This window comes from Pleurodeles waltl, chromosome 3_1, assembly GCF_031143425.1.
Source record: "Pleurodeles waltl isolate 20211129_DDA chromosome 3_1, aPleWal1.hap1.20221129, whole genome shotgun sequence".
In the NCBI taxonomy this organism is placed as follows: Eukaryota; Metazoa; Chordata; class Amphibia; order Caudata; family Salamandridae; genus Pleurodeles; species Pleurodeles waltl.
Genome location: NC_090440.1, coordinates 1,093,584,939 through 1,093,607,117, shown reverse-complemented (window position 1 = coordinate 1,093,607,117; position 22,179 = coordinate 1,093,584,939). Strand labels below are relative to the sequence as shown.

Genomic DNA, 22,179 nt, shown 5'->3' with positions numbered 1-22,179 from the left:
CCGCTTACATGCACTAGTGGGCCCTACTCAACAACTGTGCAATGATTTGAATTCATTTTTCATCGCAAAAATTCAGACAATAAAAAATAGCATTCCTTCCACTTTGTCTATTATTGCTGGCCTTCAGGAAAATAGAAACCCCAAAAAACTGACAGCATTTCCGGCTATCACTAAAGATGATTCATCGAAGCTGACGAACAAGGTCGAATCTGGATCACCTAATGATATCTGCCCCATATATCTAAAAACAGTTTTTTGAAAGCTCCCCGGTCGAACTATTTCACTGCTTAACCCATACCTAAGCCAGGGTATGGTCCATATACCTTTAAGGAAGCAGTGGTAGTCCCATGTTTTTTTTAAAAGAGGGGAATGACCCCCTCAGCTCTAAAATAATTATTGCCTTATTTCCTTACTACCAGATCTGGCCAGGATATTGGAAGTTGTTATTTCACATCATATCATCGCTTTTTTAGAAGACTGCTGTTTCCTCGACTCCCATCAGACAGGCTTTCGTCCCGCCCACTCTACAGAAGTGGTGATATTAGCAGTAGTGGACAACATGAGAGAAGAAGCAGACAAAGGACAGGCCCAGGCATTAGTCCTGTTGGACTTATCGGCAGCATTTGACACAGTGGATCATGATGAACAGTGGATGAAGTTACTTACCTTCGATAACGCATTATCTAGTAGAGACTCTATCTAGCTGCATATTCCTTACCTTAGAATTCACCGGCATCAGCTTGGAATCTGGAACTTCTGCTGAGCAGTACCCTTGTGCGCACCGTCAGGTGGTGTCGTTTGGATCTGTGTGGCATCGCTGGAGACATTTGCGATGCCACAGTCACCTATAAAGGCACTACCTAGACGCCCGTACATCAGTTCCTTTTCCACTAACCTCCACGCCAGAAACACAGAGCCACAGAAAGAACAAAAAATGTATCCGCGCATTAACTAGGGCCCTGAAAGGGACAATCCCTGACCCTATTAGACTTATCCGCAGGGCGGGAAGGCATGGGTGGGTGTAAAGAAGCTGCAGCTAGATAGCGTCTCTACCAGATAATGTGTTTCCGAAGGTAAGTAACTTGTTCATCTCATAAACGTCTACCTGCAGATTCCTTACTGTAGAATAGATACCCAAGCCATAACCTCCAGATGGTGGGCTGATCTTTTTTACACTAGAAAATCCTGTAGGACCAAACAGGCAAAGTTTCCGTCTCAACGGACCCGATTGTCCAGGCAGTAATGTCTTGCAAACATGTGCACATTGCTGCCTGACAAATATCCAGGACTGGAAAACCTTGTGCTAGCACAGTGGTAGCATTCTTGCCCCTGGTAGAATGAGCCCTCAAGCCCTCAGAAGGCTGCAGTGCATAGCAGATGCTAATGCAGAGAACGACCCAGCGAAATGGTTAGTTTCTGCATTGCCTGACCCTTCTTTGCTCCTGTGTACCCCACAAAGAGTTAGTCAACCATCCGGAACATTTTTGTGCGTTCAAGTTAGAACGACTACACTATTTTTGGGTCCAGTCTGTGGAGTCGCTCCTGTTCTTTGAAGGGATGCCGTGGAGAAAAGAAGGTGGGCAGAGTGATATTCTGACCCAGGTGAATTGGGGTCACCACCTTAGGAAGGAAAGAGGCATCAGTTCTGAGTACCAGCTTGTTTGGAAACATGGTGAGATACGGCGGCTTGGATGAATGAAAGAGCCTGCATCTCACTCACCCTCCTGGCAGATGTTATTGCCACTAAAAAGGCTGTTTTGATGGGGAGCAGCCGGAGGGGACAGATGTGCAGTGGCTCAAAGGGAGCACATATAAGAAAGTGAGGACCAGATTCAAGTCCCACTGAGGAATGACAAAGGGCGTAGGGGGAAACATATCTACAAGCCCTTTAAGAAATCTATTTACAATTGGGGATTTGAATAATGTAGTCTGATAGGCCAGCCGCAGGAATGCCGATAAGGCGGCAAGAGAGCCTTTGAGAGTGCCCAAGGCAGAACCCTGTTGGGCAAGGGATAAGATAAAAAGAAGATTCCCAGAAAGAGCAGCAGAAAGTGGATCAGTTAATCTTTCTGTACAATAATATACAATGCGCTTCCAACGGCAGGAGTATACTGTCTTAGTGGAGGGAAGCCTGGCTGCCAGAATAACTTTACAGACTTCGGGAGGAAGGTCAAAAGCAGTCAACTGTCGCCGCTCAATCTCCATGCATCAAGGTGCAGAGTTGACAGGTTTGGGTGGAGAACCTTCCTCTGCTACTGCGACAGAAGATCTTCCAGAAGATGTTCCAGAGGAGGCAGCCCTGACTGGAGGATCGATGCTCATTTTCAGAAGCTCTGCATACCAGACTCTCCATACCCAGTCCAGAGCCACCAGAATTACTTGGGCCCAGTTGTTCTTCATCTTCTTGAGAACTCTGAGCAGAAGTGGTATGGGTGGAAAGGCATACAGGAGGCCTGAACTCCACTTGCGATGAAAAGCGTCGCTGAGCGATTGCCGCCTTGGAAACTCCAACGTGCAATACTGCTGACATTGCGTATTCTCTGCGGAGGCGAACAGATCTAACCAAGGCTCTCTGCTGAAAGAGTCTATGGAGGCACTATTTGTGATCCACTAGGCAACAACGGCTGAGTTTGCCTGCCTGGCATTCAGAGAACCTGCCAGGTGCTGAACCACCAGAGTTCTGCCCTGTTGTTCCAGCCATTTCCAGAAGCGTAGGGCCTCTTGACGAAGGGTCCACGACCCCACACCACCCTGCTTGTTGCAGTACCACATTGTGGTGGTGTTGTCCGTGAATATCTGCACCATCTTACCTTTTACAACAGGAAGAAGTGATTTCAATGCCAGTCAGATCGCCCGCAGCTCCAATAAGAGGCCTCTTATCTCCATCTCTCCCTGATGGCCGCCAAATCTCAGAAGGGACGCATCTGTCACTACTGTGAGATCTGGTTGAGGAAGGGAGAGGAGTCTGCCTCTGACCCAATCACAGTTCACTAACCACCACTGCAGATCTTTTGCAGATCTCTCCGAGATCTGAACTGTGTCTGTGAGATTCCCCTGATGCTGTGCCCATTGCAACTTCAGGTCCCACATATGTCTTCTGGCATATATGACTAATAGGATGCAGTATCAGAGTCTGTCTCACCGAAATCCAGGATAGAGGCGGAAACATCAGTATCATAACCTGAATATCCTGGGCTTGCTGCTCAGAAGGATAAGCCCAAAATTGCACTGTGTCCAGAACAGCTCCAGTGAAGGGAGCTTCTGAGAGGGAGTCAGGTGTGACTTCAGCACATTTATAGTGACCCCAGTGAATCCAGGAAGTTCACCTTAGTCTGAATGTGGGTGACGACAGATTGGGATGAAGAAGCCTTCCACAGCCAGTCGTCGAGGTAGGGGAAGACTGAAACCCCTAACCTGCGCAGATGAGCTGCTACCACCGCCATAACCTTCGTGAACACCCGAGGGGCACTGGTGAGGCTGAAAGGGAGCACCGTAAACTAAAAAATGCTAGTGGCCCACCTTGAACCGCAAGTAGCGCCTGTGGGCAGGCAGGATGGGGATGTGAAAATATGCATCCTGTAAGTCCAACTGTACCATCCAGTCTCCTTGGTCTAGAGCAGATAAAACCTGAGTCAGAGTGAGCATCTTGAATTTCTCCTTTTTGAAGAAGAGATTGACGTCCTGCAAATCCAGAATAGGGCAAATACCTTTGTTCTTTTTGGGAATCAGAAAGTAGCGGGAATAACAACCATTACCTACTTCTTACTGGGACCCTTTCTATTGCTCCCTTGACCAAGAGAGCTGTAACTTCCTCGTGCAGCAAGACTAAATGATCCTCTATCAGCTGTTCTTTTAATGGAGGCATTGGGGGAGGGAAAGACTAGAAGGGGAGGAAATAGCTCTTCTGTATGATCTGCAACACCCATTTGTATGATGTTATGGACCGCAAGTGGGAGTGCTGAAATTGAATCTTCCCTCCAACTGGACGCGTGTGGTCTTGCAAAATCACACTAGGAGGACTTGGGCGCTGTGTTGGGGGGCTGGGTGGTAGATGACCTCTGGCCAGACCCTCGGGGTCTGAAGGTACCACAACCTCGTCTCCGCACAGGATGCTGACCTGACGGTGGATGGTGGCTGGTCTGTGGGTGGTGTGGTACTCCACCCTTTCCCAAGCAGCTAAGGGGGCAAAACGCAGAAAGTTAGCGAGGGGTCACTGAGAGACTAAAGGACCAGGCTGTAGCCCAAAAATCCTTGAAAAGCTCCAGTGCTGAGTCTGCCTTCTCACCAAAAAGGCAAGACCCATCAACGGGCATGTCCATAACGTTTGACTGGGCATACCCCGAAAAGCCCGCTGTACAAAACCAAGCAGTCGACGAAGGGACCTACCCAGCAAGTAGGTTGTGTCCAAACCAAACCCAACTGTAAACTTGGCTGCATCTCTCCCATCTTTGACTGCTTGTGAGAGTGTGTCCTGTACGCCCTCCTGGACCTGAGGCAGCACCTGTGCCACTGTATCCCATAAAGTATAGTAAAAACGGTCCAATAGGCATGAGGTGTTTACCGACCTCAGTGCCAGGCTGGAGGAAGAAAACATCTTCTTGCCAAGTTAGTCCAGTCTCTTTGATTCCCTATCCGGGGGAACGGAAGGGAAGGCACCATGGGAAGTGGAGGTTTGGACCACCAAGCTCTCCACAGTGGGATGTTGGGTGAGGAAGCTAGGATCATTTGGAGCTGGACGATGGCGACGGCCAACTGTCCTATTTACAGGAGCCTCTCTACTGGGACTGGACCACGCCCCCAGCAGGACATCAGTGAGGGCTTCGTTAAAGGGTAACATTGGTTCCGATGTGGTAACTCCCGGGTGAAGCACTTCCATCAGGTTAGTCCTGACTGGCACCGTAGGCAGATCTAGGTCCAAGATCTCAGCTGCCCTACGCACCACTATAGCATAAGACGTTCCATCTTCCATAGCCATGGTTGGAAATGAGAGCATGCCAGTATCTGGAGAGGTGTCCAGTCCACTGGCTTCTCCTAACTCTTCATACCAGTTCATTTGCTCTAATCCATACTCAAGAAGGTCCTGAGACCCCTCCCATTCCTCACCAATGCCTGATTGATCATATTAAAGACGTATGCAATGATCTGGCCCCGGGTGGAGCCATCAGCGTTGGAATCGGCGTTGTACGATGCTGTTCCAGCTCAGGATCATCAGGTATGAGGATGGGGCTTGCACCAGCGGTGGGCGCCGGAGGCTCGGGGAGTGCTGACATCAGGAATGATGTTTTAGTAGGCCGACTATGTAGACTCGGCATTGTTCCAGATCTGATATCGGATCCTAGAGACCCCATTGGTGCCGAGGCCGAAGCCTCCGGCGTGGAACCTGATGGAGCCTCTGACGGCCCCGCAGGGCCCGAAGGCGCACGAGCGGGGACAGCCCTCTCAAATAAAAGACGCATGGGCTTGTAAAACTCCTTGAGTTGAGTGGGGGTTGCTCTGGCTCCCAAAAAGTGGGGGGGGGGGGGGGGGGGGGAGACTCGAAGTCGGGCCTGGCATCTGCTCTGCGGAACCATTCTCAGAACATCAACGTTACCGACTTGCCTCGTCAGCCGACAGGCAAGGTGAAGTCTAAGTCTGCTTGGACTTCTTTTTCTTGTGCCTCTTTCCCGAGTGCCCGGAGGACCTCGAGTGAGAAGAAGAGGACTTGGGGCTCCTGGAGCGGTCCCGAGACCTCCTCCTCGACCGGGACCTTGACCTCCGCGTGACTGCCGGGCCACCATGAGCTTCAGGAACCGCTCCCTCAAAGCTTTTGGAGCCATGGCCCGGCAGTCGGAACACAACTTCGAGTCGTGGTCTCGGTCTAAACACCAGAGACACACCTCATGGGGGTCTGTCACCCACATGGCACGGTGGCAGGTACCGCACGGCTTGAGCCCCATCTTCTTAGATGACATCCTACACAGACTTACAAAAACTCTTTCGCAAAAAGGTCGAAAAAGGTCGTTCAAACAAGACGGAGAGTAGCTCAATTCCGAATCTGTGCTAACCGGCGCAGAAGGAAAGAAATGAAGTACGTCCGCCTGGGTGGTGCCTTTATAGGAGACCGCAATGAACGGTTCCAATGATGCCACAATGATCTGAACAATGCCACCCGGCGGCGCACGCAGGTTATTGCTCAGCAAAAAGATTCTGGATTCGAAGCTGACGCCAATGAATTCAAAAGTAAGGAATCTGCAGGTAGAAGTCTCTATCAGATAGTTACAACTCTGGCTCAAATGAAGACCACTCAAATTCACTAGTTATGGTTGGTAACACACACACACCATAACTTTTATCATCCACCATACTCAAAAAAACAAATTTGCCAACAGAACAAAGACGAAGAAAAGAGCTGTCAAGAGAACAACATAGTAGACAGCACAAGTTATGTGTGCTGTGGTGTTGTTCACCATAACTGGTGAATTTCAGGAGTTTCCTGCACTTGAGCCAAAATATATCTCAGTACTTTTTTCAGTGAATTATAGGGGGCTTTGAAATCCATTTAAGGCAAATTTTTTGACATATTTGAATAAAGTTCACCAAATTTCAGACACCATCTTGGGATGTACATGGGGTTACACAAAAGAAGTTAAGTAAATCTTTATTATGTATTATAGGATCAACAGAATTTTAAAAAATATACAGTATATTGATTTTTTCATTTTTTATGTTCATTTAAACAATTGGTAACTTTTTGTGACAAATCTGCAAAAGGAAAATGGAGCCTGCAAAATGTACATAGTGTACATAATACAGTTATGACTAAATACCTGACTAACTTTTGTGACGTACCCCAAGGTTCATCCTTCAGCCCCACTCTTTTCAATACCTACGTGACCCTCCCCGGCCGACATCGTTAGATCCCACGGACTCAACATCATCTCCTACGCAGCAGGCACTCCACTGATCCTCTCACTTACTGAAGACCCCTTTATCACCTGAACCAATTTCCACAAAGCCATGACCACTGTAGCCGACTGGATGAAAACCAACTGCCTGAAGCTCAACTCATACAGAAGGAAGTCCTGATCTTCGGGGTAAAAACCTCCATTTGGGACCATAGCTGGTGGCCAGCTGAACTCGGACCCACTCCAATACCTACTGACCACGCTCGCAACCTTGGCATCATCCTCAAGGGTGAGCTGCCCATGAAGCGGCAGATCAAAGCAGTTGCCTCCTCCTGCTTCTACACCCTCCGCATGGTCTGTAGAATCAACAGATGGATCCCAGCCAACACCAGGAAAACCGTCACCAGGCCCTCGTCACCAGCTGCTTCAACTATGGCAACGCTCTCTATGCCAGCATGTCCTTCCAGCTTCTAAAGCAATTCCAGACAATACAGAGCACCACTGTCAGACTCATCCTGGACCTTCACAAGCACACCCACATCACCCCCCACATCAGAAACCTCTACTGGCTCTCCATCCAGAAGAGATGTAATTTCAAGCTCTTCCCGCACACCTACAAAGCCATATATGATCAAGGACCAGACAACATCAACCACCATCAACACTTCCACCAACCTACCAGACACCTGTGCTATTCCTCTCTGGCCATCGCACACACACCCAGAATCCGGCATAGCCACAGCAGCGGCCACTCCTTTTCCTACAACGCTGCCAAGGCCTGGAATGACCTACACCTCCCCCTCTTAATTGCACCCTCACTGGCAGACTTCAGAAAAAGATCCAAGATCTGGCTCTTCAAGCGACATAGCACTCCAACACCCAGATACCCCCCGGGGTGACAGTGACGCACTCTACAAATGACTGATTGATTGAAAATGTCATGATAATCCACCTGTAAGCTTGTAAGTGGGGTTTCATCTACTTAATATTTGATACAGGGTAGTATTGAGTTGTTGTAATGACTAATCACATTGATAGTGGCTCTTTGGTACATAGCTACCTGGTTTCCGTTACTTGCTGTCCTCACTTCACCAAGTCCATTATGTTCCTCTCAGGGCCTCCAAATTTTTTATGACTATCTTCAGACAGCCCCTGACTTTACATTCCACCTTGTCCGCTGCTATACTTAAGTCCATATTGCGAGTGCATTCCTTAGTGGTTTTTGGTAATGGGCTGGTCCACAATGGTGCTATTTCTTTCTCTGGTAGGGGAATGATCGACCAACTTCAAAATCTGTGGATAAAAGTACCCTCTTGGACACTGCCTCATAAGCACATTTCGATATTAGTTTACCCAAATATCCACCACTGACCCCTTGTGTAGTACACTGTATGGAGAATTTCCAATTCGACCATGCGAAAACCTTATCTTGGGAGTACCTCTCTGGGTGTATGCACATGATTCCAACCATAACCTAATTCTATTGGGCCTTTGTCTGTCTCTGTATGGCTCTGATGCCATCCAGTTTTTTTGTGTAGACCATTAAGGTTGTAAATATCAGGAACATTGTTTTTAGACACTCAAGCCTGTAATAACCTTTCTTCTTGAGGTGGCACTTCCAGCTTTCCCATCAGCCCCTTACTGCAAGAAGTAATAGTATGTTTGGGCTGCTAGTATTTAGATATAGGGCTATTTTGTAACCTGCATTTGGTTTTTAATGGTGTAAATGGTACTTAACATTTACCATCTGAACTCAGTATAAAAGATGCATTATTCACTAAGGAAAACAATAATGTAGTGGCTTGAACGAACATGGAACCCATAATGTGCACAGTATAGCTTAGCCACTCATTTAAAATACAGACTTCAGCAGTACATGTGGGTAAAATGGCTAGACACTATGAGCTGTCAATCATATATCATACCTGCACTGAACTACATCAGTTAAGGAGCTTCTAAAAGAAACAAAATAGTGCCACACAAAATGCTTATCTAATTGTGAATGATTATAGCTATTACATTATACACATTTCAACATAATTTAGGAATGGTTAAGGTATTTTGTGTAGAGTTATAATGTGTTTTTTAAATTTAAAAAACCAACTGATGTGCTTCTGTAGTTTTTAGGTCTCGCCTAACATAGCGCATATGCAGTTGCTGCAAGAGTGTTGTATGCAGTAAAGGGCTTGGTGTCCTGCCGTCATTTACCATTTGCTGTCCTGATTGTCAGACATTGTAGTTGCGTCGTAATTGGCTACCATACTTATGACATCACTTCCTTTTACTGCTCTGGAGCATGGACAAAGTACTAATTAATTTTGTTTCATTTGTGCTCTTCTGCTACTGGCGTTGTGCTTATGAGAACTGTTTTGCAACACTTTTTAGCTTTGGATCGTCATGTTTCTTTTGTTTCCATTTGGGACTGCAACTTTTTGCACCAGCACTACATAAGCATTTTTTAAATTTCTTTTTTTTACAAGACATTTCTGCCTCCCAGCTCACACAGGCCCAGCTCTATCCTGCGTCATACCGCGGTCACCTCCACAGGTCTATTTAAGCACCTTCTGCCCTGTTGCGTCTACATCATTTCTGTGAGCAGTCCCATGGCTCTACAGCTACACGTACTCTAAACCCTGGAACATTCTTCCTACACGGTGCTGCTGTCCCATATGCACCACCCCACACACAGGGTAGTGCTGCAATGCGCATACTCTGAACTTAGTAACACTCACTTGCAATCTCCACACTGCACACACCTGCAGTACATACTGCACTCCCTATGCCTAAGTCTCCTCGTTCAAAGAGAAACACTTCCCTGGCAACACACTCTCAGCGATGTGTACGCCCCCTGCTTGTCTAGCTCCTCTTTGCTCCACTAAGCGCTATATCGATCTCCTTGACGTATGCTGCGAGAGCGGTCACGGTGCTTTGATGTGAACAAGAAAGCACACCTTACTTCAGTGAGTTTATCAAGCATGTGTGAAGACTGAGCACCAAAGAAAACATTCATCCTGTGTTCAATATGACCCTGCATCTGTACTGCAACTATGTGTCAACAACTTAAATAGTCACAGACATACTTCTGACATCTGCTGTAGTGTGCACACCATGCAGACTCTGGCATGTGCAGTCTTCTAAATGAAGCTATTGATGAATAAACAAAACGGTGAAGGTGTCTCTGAAGCCAGCTCTAGATACTACTCACAGTAAAGTTTCTAGGGCCATCAACTCTGAAGCTGCTCCTAAGCACAGAACTGCAGTACAAATTCACATGGATGATACAACCACCCCCCTCCCTGGTCCAGACCTTCATTAGGTACGCGTTCTGTGCTGTGTACTGTTCCCATTGTTCCCTTAACTCTTAGTAACAAAGTGTAAAGGGCATTTGTGACTAGAAGCACCCCCAGTCATTCTCCCTCCAGGTGCCCTTCTCACTGTTAAAGACTCGGGCCTGATTTAAGAGTTTGGCAGAGGTAGTTACTCCGTCACAAACGTGACAGATATCTTGTCTGCAGTATGATGATCCCATTACAGCCTATGGAGATTGTAATATGGAAAACAGGATATCCGTTACGTTTGTGACGAAGTAACCTATACGCCAAACTCTAAATGAGGCCCTCAGTCTCAGGCCCTCAACCTCTAAATAATAACATGTTTTGTGTACAGACTCAGTCTGATGCCCCCTCCCAACACTTTGAATATTAATAACTTGTTTTCCATATAGTGCTTCCTACCACACTTTTAGTTTTAAAGCCTGCCATTAACCAAGATCATCTGGTGTCAATATTTCACAAATAGGTATTTTTAGCCAGCTCTCTTCTTTCATTGATTTCTTGTTGTCAATCATGTTTTATTTCCACCCATTATACATACAGCATGAGGCAATGAGTCTGCTCACTTCAGCCATTAGCTTTACCGCTAATGAGTGATGGCATTATGCTCTTGCAACAGTGTAACAAGCATTGGGAAAGCCAATAGGCCTTGCCTATATGAGATCAATTTGCCTTGTCCGTGTTTTTAGCCACACTGCATAGCAGCGCGGCCTCTGGCTGAGAGTAAAGAAAATGAAAGCGTTATGACGCGGTCATCATTGGCCACATCATAGCACTTTTATTTTTTGTACTTTTTGCATCCACATTGCACAGTGGCCGAGCTGGTATGCGACATGGCTAAAAAAACATTGACAAAGACAATAGATATTGTATATCCTAGACCAATAGGCTTTGCCAATGCTTACATAATCACTTGTTTTTGGTCTTGCCTGAGACAGCCCATGTGCTAGTGGATATGTTCTCGGTTGCAAGATATTTTGTATACTAAAATGCTTGGAGGCGGCCCACTGCTTACCATTCAATGGCTTTTATTGTCACGCTTATTTTCTGCCTTGTTATTGTCTGGCACTTGCTGATTTCACTTTCTTTTCCTTTCGTTTGGTAGGAACATGGGCCAAGTATCTGTTCTCTCGTGTTTCTTCTTCCTGTGCTGCTTCTACCTAATCACCACCTATCCTCCCATTGTTTGTATTGCTGCTTCCCTCCCAGCCTCCTGTGGTTCGTGTTGCTTCTCCTTCCAACCTCTCTTTTTCTTTCTTTTCCATGTTTTGATTCTTTCTTCTTCCACCCTTGTTGCTCCTTCCCACCCATCTCACATTTTCTTTCTTCTTCCACAGTGTTGCTTCTTTCTTCTTCCCCCATGATGCTTCTTCCCATGTCTCTTCTTACCTCCCACCTTCCAGCCTTCGTGTCCGTGTTGTTTCAGTATGCACAATGTTAGGGTAGGAAGGAAGAAGCAACATGATCAACAAGGGGAAGAAACAACACAGACACAAAGACTGGAAGGTGGGAGGTAAGAAACGACATGGGAAGAAGCATCATGAGGGAAGAAGAAAGAAGCAACACTGTGAAGTGTGCGTACTGCCCCACTTCCCGTGCTGTTAAGTGTTTACTTACACCATGATTTAATTCCTGCCCTATGGTTACTCCAAACAATCACAACTGACAAAAGTTGCTGTTTGTTTTGGTAGTCTCAGGAGGCCAAGCGATGGATAGGTTTCACTCTGAATGACTCCAACCATGTGATCCGGTTTATTATATGCAACAGTGGGTACTGCAAGGATTCACCTGCAGTAGAAAGCTGTCCGTGTGTACGGTGCATTCCAATTACCAAATGACTGTCTCGCAGACAATAGTATATCTATCCAATTCCAAGGGTTTTGTTTTATCTATGTCAAAAGTATGAAAATCTGCTCAACTAGTATTGAGTCTGAGAAGTGGTGCAGGTTGCACAAAGATTGCTGCAGCAGGCACTTAACCAACTAGGCTATTTTACACGCCAGTAGAGGATCAGGTCTCCACTTGTTCTTGGTCACATCAGCACCATGTTTACAAAAAATATATGTCACAGTCAAATGTATTTATTAGTTCCTTGAGCAGTGTACACAAAAACCCTCCCTCAAAGACAACTCTGCAGACTGGCTGTGCTGAAGTGGCCACTTCTAACATCTAGCTAATCTGAATTTCATGTGTACGAATCTCAGTGGGGCCACCTAAAACTACAATCTTTGCAAGGTTGCTTACAAAAACAAGTACAGCTTAAATAGAAGTATACTAGTTAATGGGTCCTGTAGCAAAATGTTGTGACTGGTCACCTGTTAATACTAGTGGTAGTGAGAATCTAGAAGCAGACAGTCCAAGTAGGAAATTCCATCTCAGCAGACTGGCAGTCAACTGACACTGACCAAGCCAGTACTACTTTTCAGAGGACTGAAGGTCAGCCACCTCCACACCCAGCTCCATTACTGCTCCAGTCTACAAACAAGGCGAACCTCTGCTAAGAAGAGCCAAGCGCCACACCAGACCGGCCATGACGGTTCTTGTTTTCCCCCAAAGGCCCCCTTCATAACACAACTACAGCAACGAGCATTGGCAAAGCCAAAAGGTCTCGCCTATGCAAGAGCTTTTGGTTCTGACAATGCCTTTTAGCCATGTTGCCCTATATTCTGAGAAGGAGAGAATGAGAAGTGATACAGGGTTCACTCACCTTCCCAAACATCTAACCATTCAAAAACAAAAGGGAACCCTAACCGTGCTTTCCCTATCTCTCTGTACCTGCCCAAGGGTATCACCCTATGGTGTTAGAAGGACTTCCCCCTCTGGGATTTCAAGTTGCATGCTTCATCATAAAGTTCTCATCCAGATCCATAGTCTATCTAGGCAGGATCAACCTTGGTCGCCAAGTGAGTTCTTTATTTATTGGATGGGATCCTAGATTTAAATTAGTCTACGGAGTCTTGGGGTTAATTTTATTTTCAAAGGGCATCCTGACAGAGTTGAAAACAGATGGGGGTGCACTAAGGAAATCAGTACCCTCTGTATCTCTGGGTCAACACGTTTCACCTATCACACCAATGCCTCATCGGACTAGTTGGTTTTCGTCAGCACCTCACAAGGATCCTGTTAATATCCTATTTGTGTGCATTCAATTGTGAAAATTCCATTCCCTGTATTCATGCATGTGGACCCATTTGGTCTCTATGTTCAGATTTCTCTGTTGGATGAGAGACAGAGTTAATTAATCAAGCACAACATCACTGCATATATCTACGTATATCCTTAGGCATGTCTCCATGTGATCACATTGATCATCTCACATAAAGCAGGACCAGTGTGTAAGCAGAAAAAATTGAGTCTCCAACACAGTGGCTCTAAAAATGTGCATGTACTCTGCATGTACTAGGCTGGTATACAGTGTGCAAATATTATCCTTGAGAGTACCAAGATATTGTATGTGCTATACTCACTATGCATGTAAAGTGTGATTTTTGCTCATTGCCCTTACTTAGTAGTGTCCTATTTAGAGCTCCATGAGGGTAAGGAGGCAGATGCACATTGTAGTCAAACTCTGTTAAAGTATAGGTAAAATAAAACATCCATAAAAGCGTCAAAGTCTAGGTTCTCCTAGTCAAAGGACCCATCAAAGCTTGCCCATAAGCCCCACTTACTTCAACGAATGTCTCTTCCCAGCTGTGAACCTATTTGGTTCCTCACTCCCCCACATAGCTTGGGGACATTTCCTGGCCTTAAATACCTAGTGTTTATCTGAGTCATGTGACCCGGGTGCATAATCACATGATGAAGTGCTGTTATCTCATTTGACAGGTGCCTCAGGAGGCTTTTCTGCTGTCAATTTGTCTTTTGTATAGAAAATCCCCCAAATGTTCTCAATAGTGAAAAGCTCTTTTACTGCTTAGTACTGCCTGTTCATTTTGTTATGTGTCAAAAAAACACCCACATGTTCTAAATGTTCTGTACAGAGACTCTCATGTCTTAAACTTCCTAGGATTATCCCTTAAATGAGAGTCTCTCTGGGGCTCTATCTTTCTTGCATTGGCTGTGTGCATATGTGATTATTTACACAGACCCAAGACTTATAAGGGCACTAATTTTCATATGATGAAAATATTTTAAAAAGTGGGAGGAACCTTGTGTTACTGATATGCTACACTCTTGAACTCTTTTATTATTTGTTCGCCTCTTTTGTTATAGCGAAAGTGTTCAGAAGACATGTTCATTAGTGCATGATAGCAGTTACATCTATAGAGGACTTCAAATTTTTCTATAGATCTGTCATTAGACTTGAAAGTAGTGCAAGTTGTTGGTGCCATTAATTAATATTAAATAATTAGACAGAGCCTGTGGAGCAGCAGGCCACTGTGAAACATTAGGGGGAAAAAGAAAAAAACTGTTTTTGAAGTTCTGAACGGCTGTGGGTGGGTCACAGCTCTTCCTTGGATATGCCTGACCCACCCTCTAGAACGTGGCCTGGTGGGACATATTACTGAGTATTATCCTACATTCACTTCATAATGGTCTCTTATCTGGTACAATAACTCAAGAAACACATAGGATGGGAAATGTAGTATATTACTTTGTAAGGCCGCTCTGAAGCGGTTCTCTGTTGTGCTAAGGTCCCATTTAAACCGACAATACAAGTGCAGGAAAGAAATGTGGCTTCTCTCTGCCTTGAATGACATGTAGGTGTTCCTCGTGTGACAGACGGGTGTCAGCGCAGGAAGGGTTTGCGACAATGGTCTATCCCTGAATGTTGAATGTTGTCCCACATGACAAAGTGTCAGTGTTGAAGTGTAACCAGTTCCTCCTCCTCTGCTGTATGGAGGTGTGTGTGCTGTGCCATGTGTCTCCTTAATAAGGAGGAGGTGTTACACCCGAGTTTCTTCGCCACGTAATGCCTCCATGATTGACTGATGGGGTTTAGGTACGTTGGTGAGCCTATTCCTTGTTTTCAGTTAGAGCAGGGGGTTGATGGCACAAGCTGGAAACGTATCAGAGTCAGCACCTTGTGGGTCTGAGCATGGCGTTTCGTATTTACATGTAACGTTCAGTTAAGAAAATAAAGTACCTTATTTTCTATAAAATGCCAAGGATTATTTTAACATGTAGCCTAAAGTGGCAACGAGCATTCATTGGAAATTGCTGCTATGTTACGCTTGATTTTATGAACTGGAACACATGCATTTGGCCAGGTCACCAGTGCTTCTGTACATAAGGTTCATTCATACTCGACTTTTCTTTTGCCATCATATAATTTCTGTTTATCTTCCCTGGTACCACTTGCATGGTCTCCTGCATAATCAACAACATTTCAAGCACCATCACTGCCCTGACAGTGTCTCCACAACATACTCTCATGCACACATTTCTTTCCTTAGGAAATGTGGCAGCACTTAGCCACGGAGTTCAGAATACCCAAACGTGATACTAGGATGTGTAAAATGCATAGCTGGTGATATCAAACACATCTCTAATACATCTTGGTAAATGAAGTTCTACATTTCTCAAAACGAAGAATCCAAATTCCACTTGAGGAGTTATAAATAACTTCTACTGTACCCAATCGTGGGCATGTGTGTTTTGGGAAAAAACTAAGGGAACTTCGGTTTCATCCATGGCGATAGAGGATCTCTGTAGTTTTCAGCTCGAATTTTTCGATAAAAAGTAGAACTTCCCATTTCAGCCTAACATTCATAGTCCAAAAGTTAAAATCCCTATCGTTGCAAAAGGACCTACTAAAAAAAGATGTAAATGCTGAAATGAAATGTTGATTGTGAATTCCTTAATCATGTTTTTTAATCACCAGCTTTCACCCTGTTTGTCGAGTCTAATAGAAAGGTATAAGGCAACCTTTTGCAAAAACCAATAGATCTGACCTTGGCAAACAGGTGAAACGGTTATTTTTTCACTGCATGCACATGGTTATTTATTTATTCCATTTTTTGCACGCACATGCCACACAATTAAAAACAATGGAAAACAAGCTTTGCTGTGTTAAAATATGGTTGAAATACAAATTAATAATTAAAATAAAATAATCATCGTATATCATTTTATGATTACAGTACAATGCACACTAGTAGTATACTTAGAACAGGTACAGAAAAACCTTTTAGCTTTAATGCACATCATGAAGAATGTGATTCTTAATGGAGTAAAGAAAATGTACTATTGGCTTTAAATTACTGTAACACGAATACATAATTTAAATACACCTAAATGCCTTTATAAAGTATAAAGAATGATATAAAATACATCGGTAAAGTACAATAGTGGCCCTCTTGACCTCACACTAAAGTGCACTTCTTTTTAGGTGGATGTGCGCAAGAAGTAAGGGAAAGGCTATCACTAGCAGTGCTAGAGATTCAATGGAGGAAGATGCCAAACCTATGTCACTATACCGTACGCTCTAGTGGGTGGAAGCAAACGTGTAAATGAAAGTTGAGCAGATCATTGGACAAAGAGGCTGAGGCAAGGCCCCTCAGTCTATGTACATATGTATGCATTTTTGTTAATATTTTTGGTGTGTCTACATAAGGCTTGAAATACAGCTAAATCTGTCTTTAGGCCAGACCTACAAAGTATGCAAGTATCCACTTACCTAAGACTTATTCTTCACTATTTTATTCAGGTTGGTCAACAAGCAGAACAGTTGTAGGAGAATCCCAGATGGCCAAAGTCCAATCGGAAATTTTACTCAAGAGAACATGAAAAAACGCCATACAAATTTATACCAAATTTGTTTAGTGTGTGTGTTTTTGAAGAAATTCAAAGACGGTGTACAAAATTTTGGGATACATGGAGTGCTTAGTTCGAAAACCAGTTCATGAATTATTATTTTGAATGAAAAATCAAAACGGATGTTAGAGGTACTTTTTCTAGCTAGGGCCAACTGCTGGTTAGCTGATTAGCGCTGCATTTTCATTAAACTAGTTTGAATAAAAATGTCAGGTGTCATCTGAGGCAGGGTAAGCATTCCACCAGCTCGGAAAGGCTCCAGGGGAAAACAAGGAGAGATAAATGCTCTTCCTCTAAAAAATGTTAAATAGCAATCTTTGTAAACTGGGACAATAAGAAAGAGAAATAAAAGAAAACATGACCACTTTCCTATTCTTTAACAAAGGATGGAATATTGTGTGTGGCTCATTAGTCTTCATGAAAGGGTCGAGGGTGTAGGCAAAAGCAGTAGGCTCCTGCCCTGACACGTGTCCCACTGAACCTCGTGCTTACTGCTCCACTGCCTCCAGGCTCCTCCACCATGAAATGGCTACTGGAGAGGAGTTAAACATATATTTCAATTGCCACACTTGTTCTGTTTCCAGACACATGGGACATAGCAGTCCCTCGACATGGCCAAAGGTCACGCTCAACGGACTCTGGAGGGAGGATGATGGGCCGAGATACCTCAGACTGCTGGGCCTAGTCAAAAACCATGTCCTTTGGACACTGGGGCCGGAAGTCTGGCCTCATAACATGGTCAAATACCACAATCAGTGTTGAGTGGTCTGTGGCGAGTGAGAGACTGCAGGCAGGATTTTAATCAAAAGTCAAGCCCTCTGTCCAGAACTTGATGGCCACATCTGAAGCCCTTGCTCTGCAGACTCTGGGGGCGAAACACTAGGCACAGAGTGTGAACGAAGGCCTTGCCCTGCTCCCACACCTTTCTGGCCACCAATATTTTGTTGCATATCTATGGTAAGTGGAAAAATAATATTATGTATGTGTAATGGGAAATTACTTAGAAAAGGATGCCAACTTTACATAGGTAGTAATTAATGTACCTGGGGGGGTCGAAATGGCTGAGAAGCAGGAGTCTCCCGTTCTGGTTCTGTGAGAGGTATACAAGGAGGTCCAGGCATTCCTTCTGGATGTCTGTTAACCCCGATGACAATAAGCTGAAGATGCATCTATCCATACCAGGGTGCGTCATTAACAATCGCTGGTTTTCATCTGAAACGCGAAAAGAACATACTCATCCTTTGCTGGTCCCTGAAAACAACTAGGGCAACACAAGAGAATACAGAATAGGTCTGCTCGAAAAAGTCAAACTGCATCAACAAGAAATTAAATCTTCAAATCAAGTGTGGTTGGATGAACATGAGCCCCTATCTTCATGTTCCACCTTTATTGTCCCTTTCTTTCATGCCACATGCGCTCATTCATTATATATCTTTGACAACCTTCTTCCATTTTCCATGTGTTACTAACATGTGAAAAGGAGTCCCCGTGCATCCAGCTCTATAAACCACAGCATCATGTTTGGGGTCTTCCTCCAACCCAAGAGCTGAAGTGGCCCAGTGGTCGAATATTACAAACTAGAAGCAGCCAATCCGTCCATTTCATACAATTATAATTGTTGTTGTTAGTATCTTATGACTATTGTATTCTATTAATAATGAATTACCCGTGTACGAGTGATCCATTTCACACCTGGCAGCAATTGAAATTAAGTGCAATTATACCATTGTCTCTGCAGACTTCATGCCAGAGAGCGATGGCTGCTAGGCAAAGCTCCACTTCCATCTGATCTTTTCCATCTTTTTCAAGGCACCTACAAAAAAATACATGTAATAAACATATTTCAGGTGCGCTAAAGAGAGGCACAAAGTTAGGCGCTACTGAGAAAGGGAATGTTTAAATGTCAGGACTATTGTATCCTGTCCGAGAATCTGTGTTTGACCACATGACCACAGGTTTGAGTTCAAGATGTTCCTTTCAGCCTTTCATCCTGCCGAGGTTGGGTAACAACCAAACACTTATTATTCAGGACTAAAATACCCCAAAGAGTGAAATGGAGCTTTACGAATGCACGGTATGTTATGTTAATATACTTATTGAGAATAATTCACGCTTCAGAAGGACAGACAAGAAGCTGAGAAAGCCACAGGGCTACAATTATGTTCTAGCACGCTTGGAATCACATCATCTGCTGATACTAAGTTTCAGAACTGCAACTTAAAATGTCATAAATAACACTGAAATTTAAGAAACACGTGTTTCTTTCTGTGTTACTTTCGTGCATAATTGTGCGTTCAATCCGTGCACAAACTGTCCGGATGATGGGAACAATGCAAGTCTGCCAAGCAGCGATCTGATAAAATTGAAGGATGGCTGAGCAGAACAATATTGCATAAATATTAAACTACAATTATGGTAAAATGAAACTTTCTGAAATGAAGGTCAGTAGCAAGAGTGGGACCTTCAGGTAAAAGAATCGTTGAGTTACTGACATGGCTGGTAGGAAGAAATGTAACATGCAGGGCTACGACTTTCTTGCTTCGGAATAAATTAGGGCTCTGTCAATTCTTGTATGTTTAACCCTGTTAGACTGCGGCTCCAGCAACACAATATCAAAAAAGAATAAATCCTTGTGTACATACAGGACGCAGCTCAATGAGAGCTGTATTACTTGTAACTCTGCTTGAGGTTTATCGCATGGGACATTTAGGTCGCATGGGCCTGACCACAAATGATCCGACTTCTTGCAAAGCTTAGTAATGACTGTGTTTCTATTACAAGCTGTCTGTGACGCGGAGCACTGCAATACTGCTCGTCTGCTCAGAGATGCCCTTACCGGCTGATGACTTCGTTGTCGCCAATGATACTAAATCCGTTGCAGGTCCTGAATAAGGTGCGTTCAGAACCTGAAATAAAATGAAATGGTTAATCAAAACAAGATGCCTTATGTACCAAGGTATGATGTATATCAATAACACCTGCATGCAAACGCCACCTCAGAAACAAAGCAATCGAGTTTGTCTAGTGGTTTTCAGGGATACTTACTTTTTCTGTAGAAACACACACTATTAAATATATTGCCTATAGGTTTGCCAATTTGCAGTCATAAGGCCTGTGGTTTGCAAAATCACGAGGTATGTGATTACTAAATTGTATTTTTTTTAATATACCGAACCCATTTTGCGATTGCAAAATGGGTTTAGAAAGGCATAATTAATCACTCTTCGTAAAGGCAGCCCTCCTAAATTCCGATATCAATGTTTAGTAACTCAAATTTGGTCGCAAAACATTGAAAAGTTACCGACACCTGAGTTATGATGGCAACACATTAGCAAATGTGAATATAAAAACAAAGTTTGTTGGGAGGCGGCCCAAGGGGCCACTGCCAACTCAAGCAAACTTAAAACAAGTGTATTTTCTTAAATGCAGCTTTGTTTCCTCTAAGAAACGCTGCATTAAAAAGGGTTACTTTATTAAAGTGTGATCACAAACATGGTGATCTGCTGACTCCAGCAGGCCACCATTCATCCTTGTAATGGCCTCCAATAGTAATGAGTTGCAATTTCCGCCTTACCTCATGAATATTGATGAAGTAGGCCAGAATGTGACCCACTAGGATTTGCAGTTTTGTGAACAGACCTGTTATTACATAGATCGGTTCGCAAACTTCTTTTCCGTTCACAAAAAGTAGGTCTGAATCTTGCAGCTACTTACACTTGGTACACAGGCCCTTAGAATATAATATAAAAAATGTGTAGTAAAAATATAGCTGTAGTAATACTCAATCAGACTTTAAGTAGTGCAAATCTTTTAATGAGTTTCCATTAGAATGACTCACTCTAGAATGCAGCCGATAACACCCTCACATTACCTCTCAAAAAGAATAAACCTTTGTCACCCTAAAGCCTCAAATTAATCCATCAGTTAAAGGTGCAGATTTGCTCCCAAGCAGCCTTCAGATTTGCTGTTTAACCAATTCGACACATTTACATTTATTTTCAGTAGCAGGCACACTCGTGACCAGGCTGCTTTCTTCTTTTTTCACTGTTTGGTGCTTCCTTGGCCCTACAGAACAGGATACATCATCTCCCATCCTTTCCAGCTTGAGGCACCTTAAAGTCATAATTATTAGTCCTGGAATGCTGTTCTTTTCTTTAAAGTAGGCCAAATGTTATTGAAATAATTCAAGCAGAATAGGAATGTTGTTTATAATAGAGCTCACCCACGTCAACCACCGAGCTGATATAAAATCCGTTTAAAGGTAGAGGAGGCTGTTTGTTTTCTTCATCACTTCTCATGTTTCATTGCGATGCAGTCTCTCTGCCTAATCAGCCACTTGAGAAGTGACCACGGCCCCCGACTGGGATCTGTACAGAGCGGAATCCCCATGTGGAATTCCGTACAGCTCAATTAAAAGACTTCTAGTGTTCCTGCTTCAGGATGTAATGACTCCGGGGACAATAAACCAGATATTATTATTGTCCAGTAAACCAGCATGTAAAATCACTGAACCTATTTTTCATTCATTTTCTATTCAAATTCACACAGAGGCATAGCAACAAAGCATACTTAAAGCATAACTCTGGCCCTGACATGACATAAAAAACTCGCCTTATAGGCCACATGTAAAATATGTATTGTTCCACCGGCGGCACACCAAACAGTAGCTTGCTACCCTTTTGAAAACACACTTTAGAATGTCTTCAGGCCTATGAAGTACTGTATAAATACAAGTAAAGTACAATATAACACAACACACTTAAACCATACAGACCCTAATAATGACAATACAGAGCTAGGCAAATTACTACTGCATTGCCTACCGACTCCAAACTGTCTTTGTGCTTCTATCATGAAGATATCCATACAGGAACATAGCACTTGTTATGACATTTTGCTTTTCACATGGAGCCTATTGTGAAACAATTCCCATGCAATATATTTGTTTGCTTCCAAGTCTCAATAATCTTGGCATTGTGGCACTTCCGTCCAACCATCAGTCCCCCAATTTAGAGGGACTCAGAGTCAGGGGTAGAGGGAGATGGATAAATTACTTACCTGTAAATCCTAGTTCTCTTCCAGGGGTATCCTCATCAAAGTCATAAACATTGAATATTCCCGCCCTTGTGCGGGGACCCCGGAGCATATATAAAATACACACATATATAAAGTATGAAATATGCACGAAAAATATATATCTAGCATTT

At 43.9% G+C, this 22,179-nt stretch overlaps 1 protein-coding gene across 7 annotated transcripts in view; it reads right to left on the bottom strand.

Moving 5' to 3' along the window:
• The window catches only part of TTC12 (tetratricopeptide repeat domain 12), a 282,909-nt gene that overhangs the window by 137,433 nt on the left and 123,297 nt on the right, over nt 1-22,179 (bottom strand). For all 7 annotated transcript variants that reach the window (XM_069224366.1, XM_069224370.1, XM_069224367.1 and 4 more), the window contains 3 exons: nt 19,809-19,878; nt 18,697-18,785; nt 18,016-18,184 (listed from right to left, as the gene is read on the bottom strand). In XM_069224366.1, the coding sequence (XP_069080467.1) occupies nt 18,016-18,184; nt 18,697-18,785; nt 19,809-19,878 (328 nt within the window). The remainder of the gene's footprint in view (nt 1-18,015; nt 18,185-18,696; nt 18,786-19,808; nt 19,879-22,179) is intronic.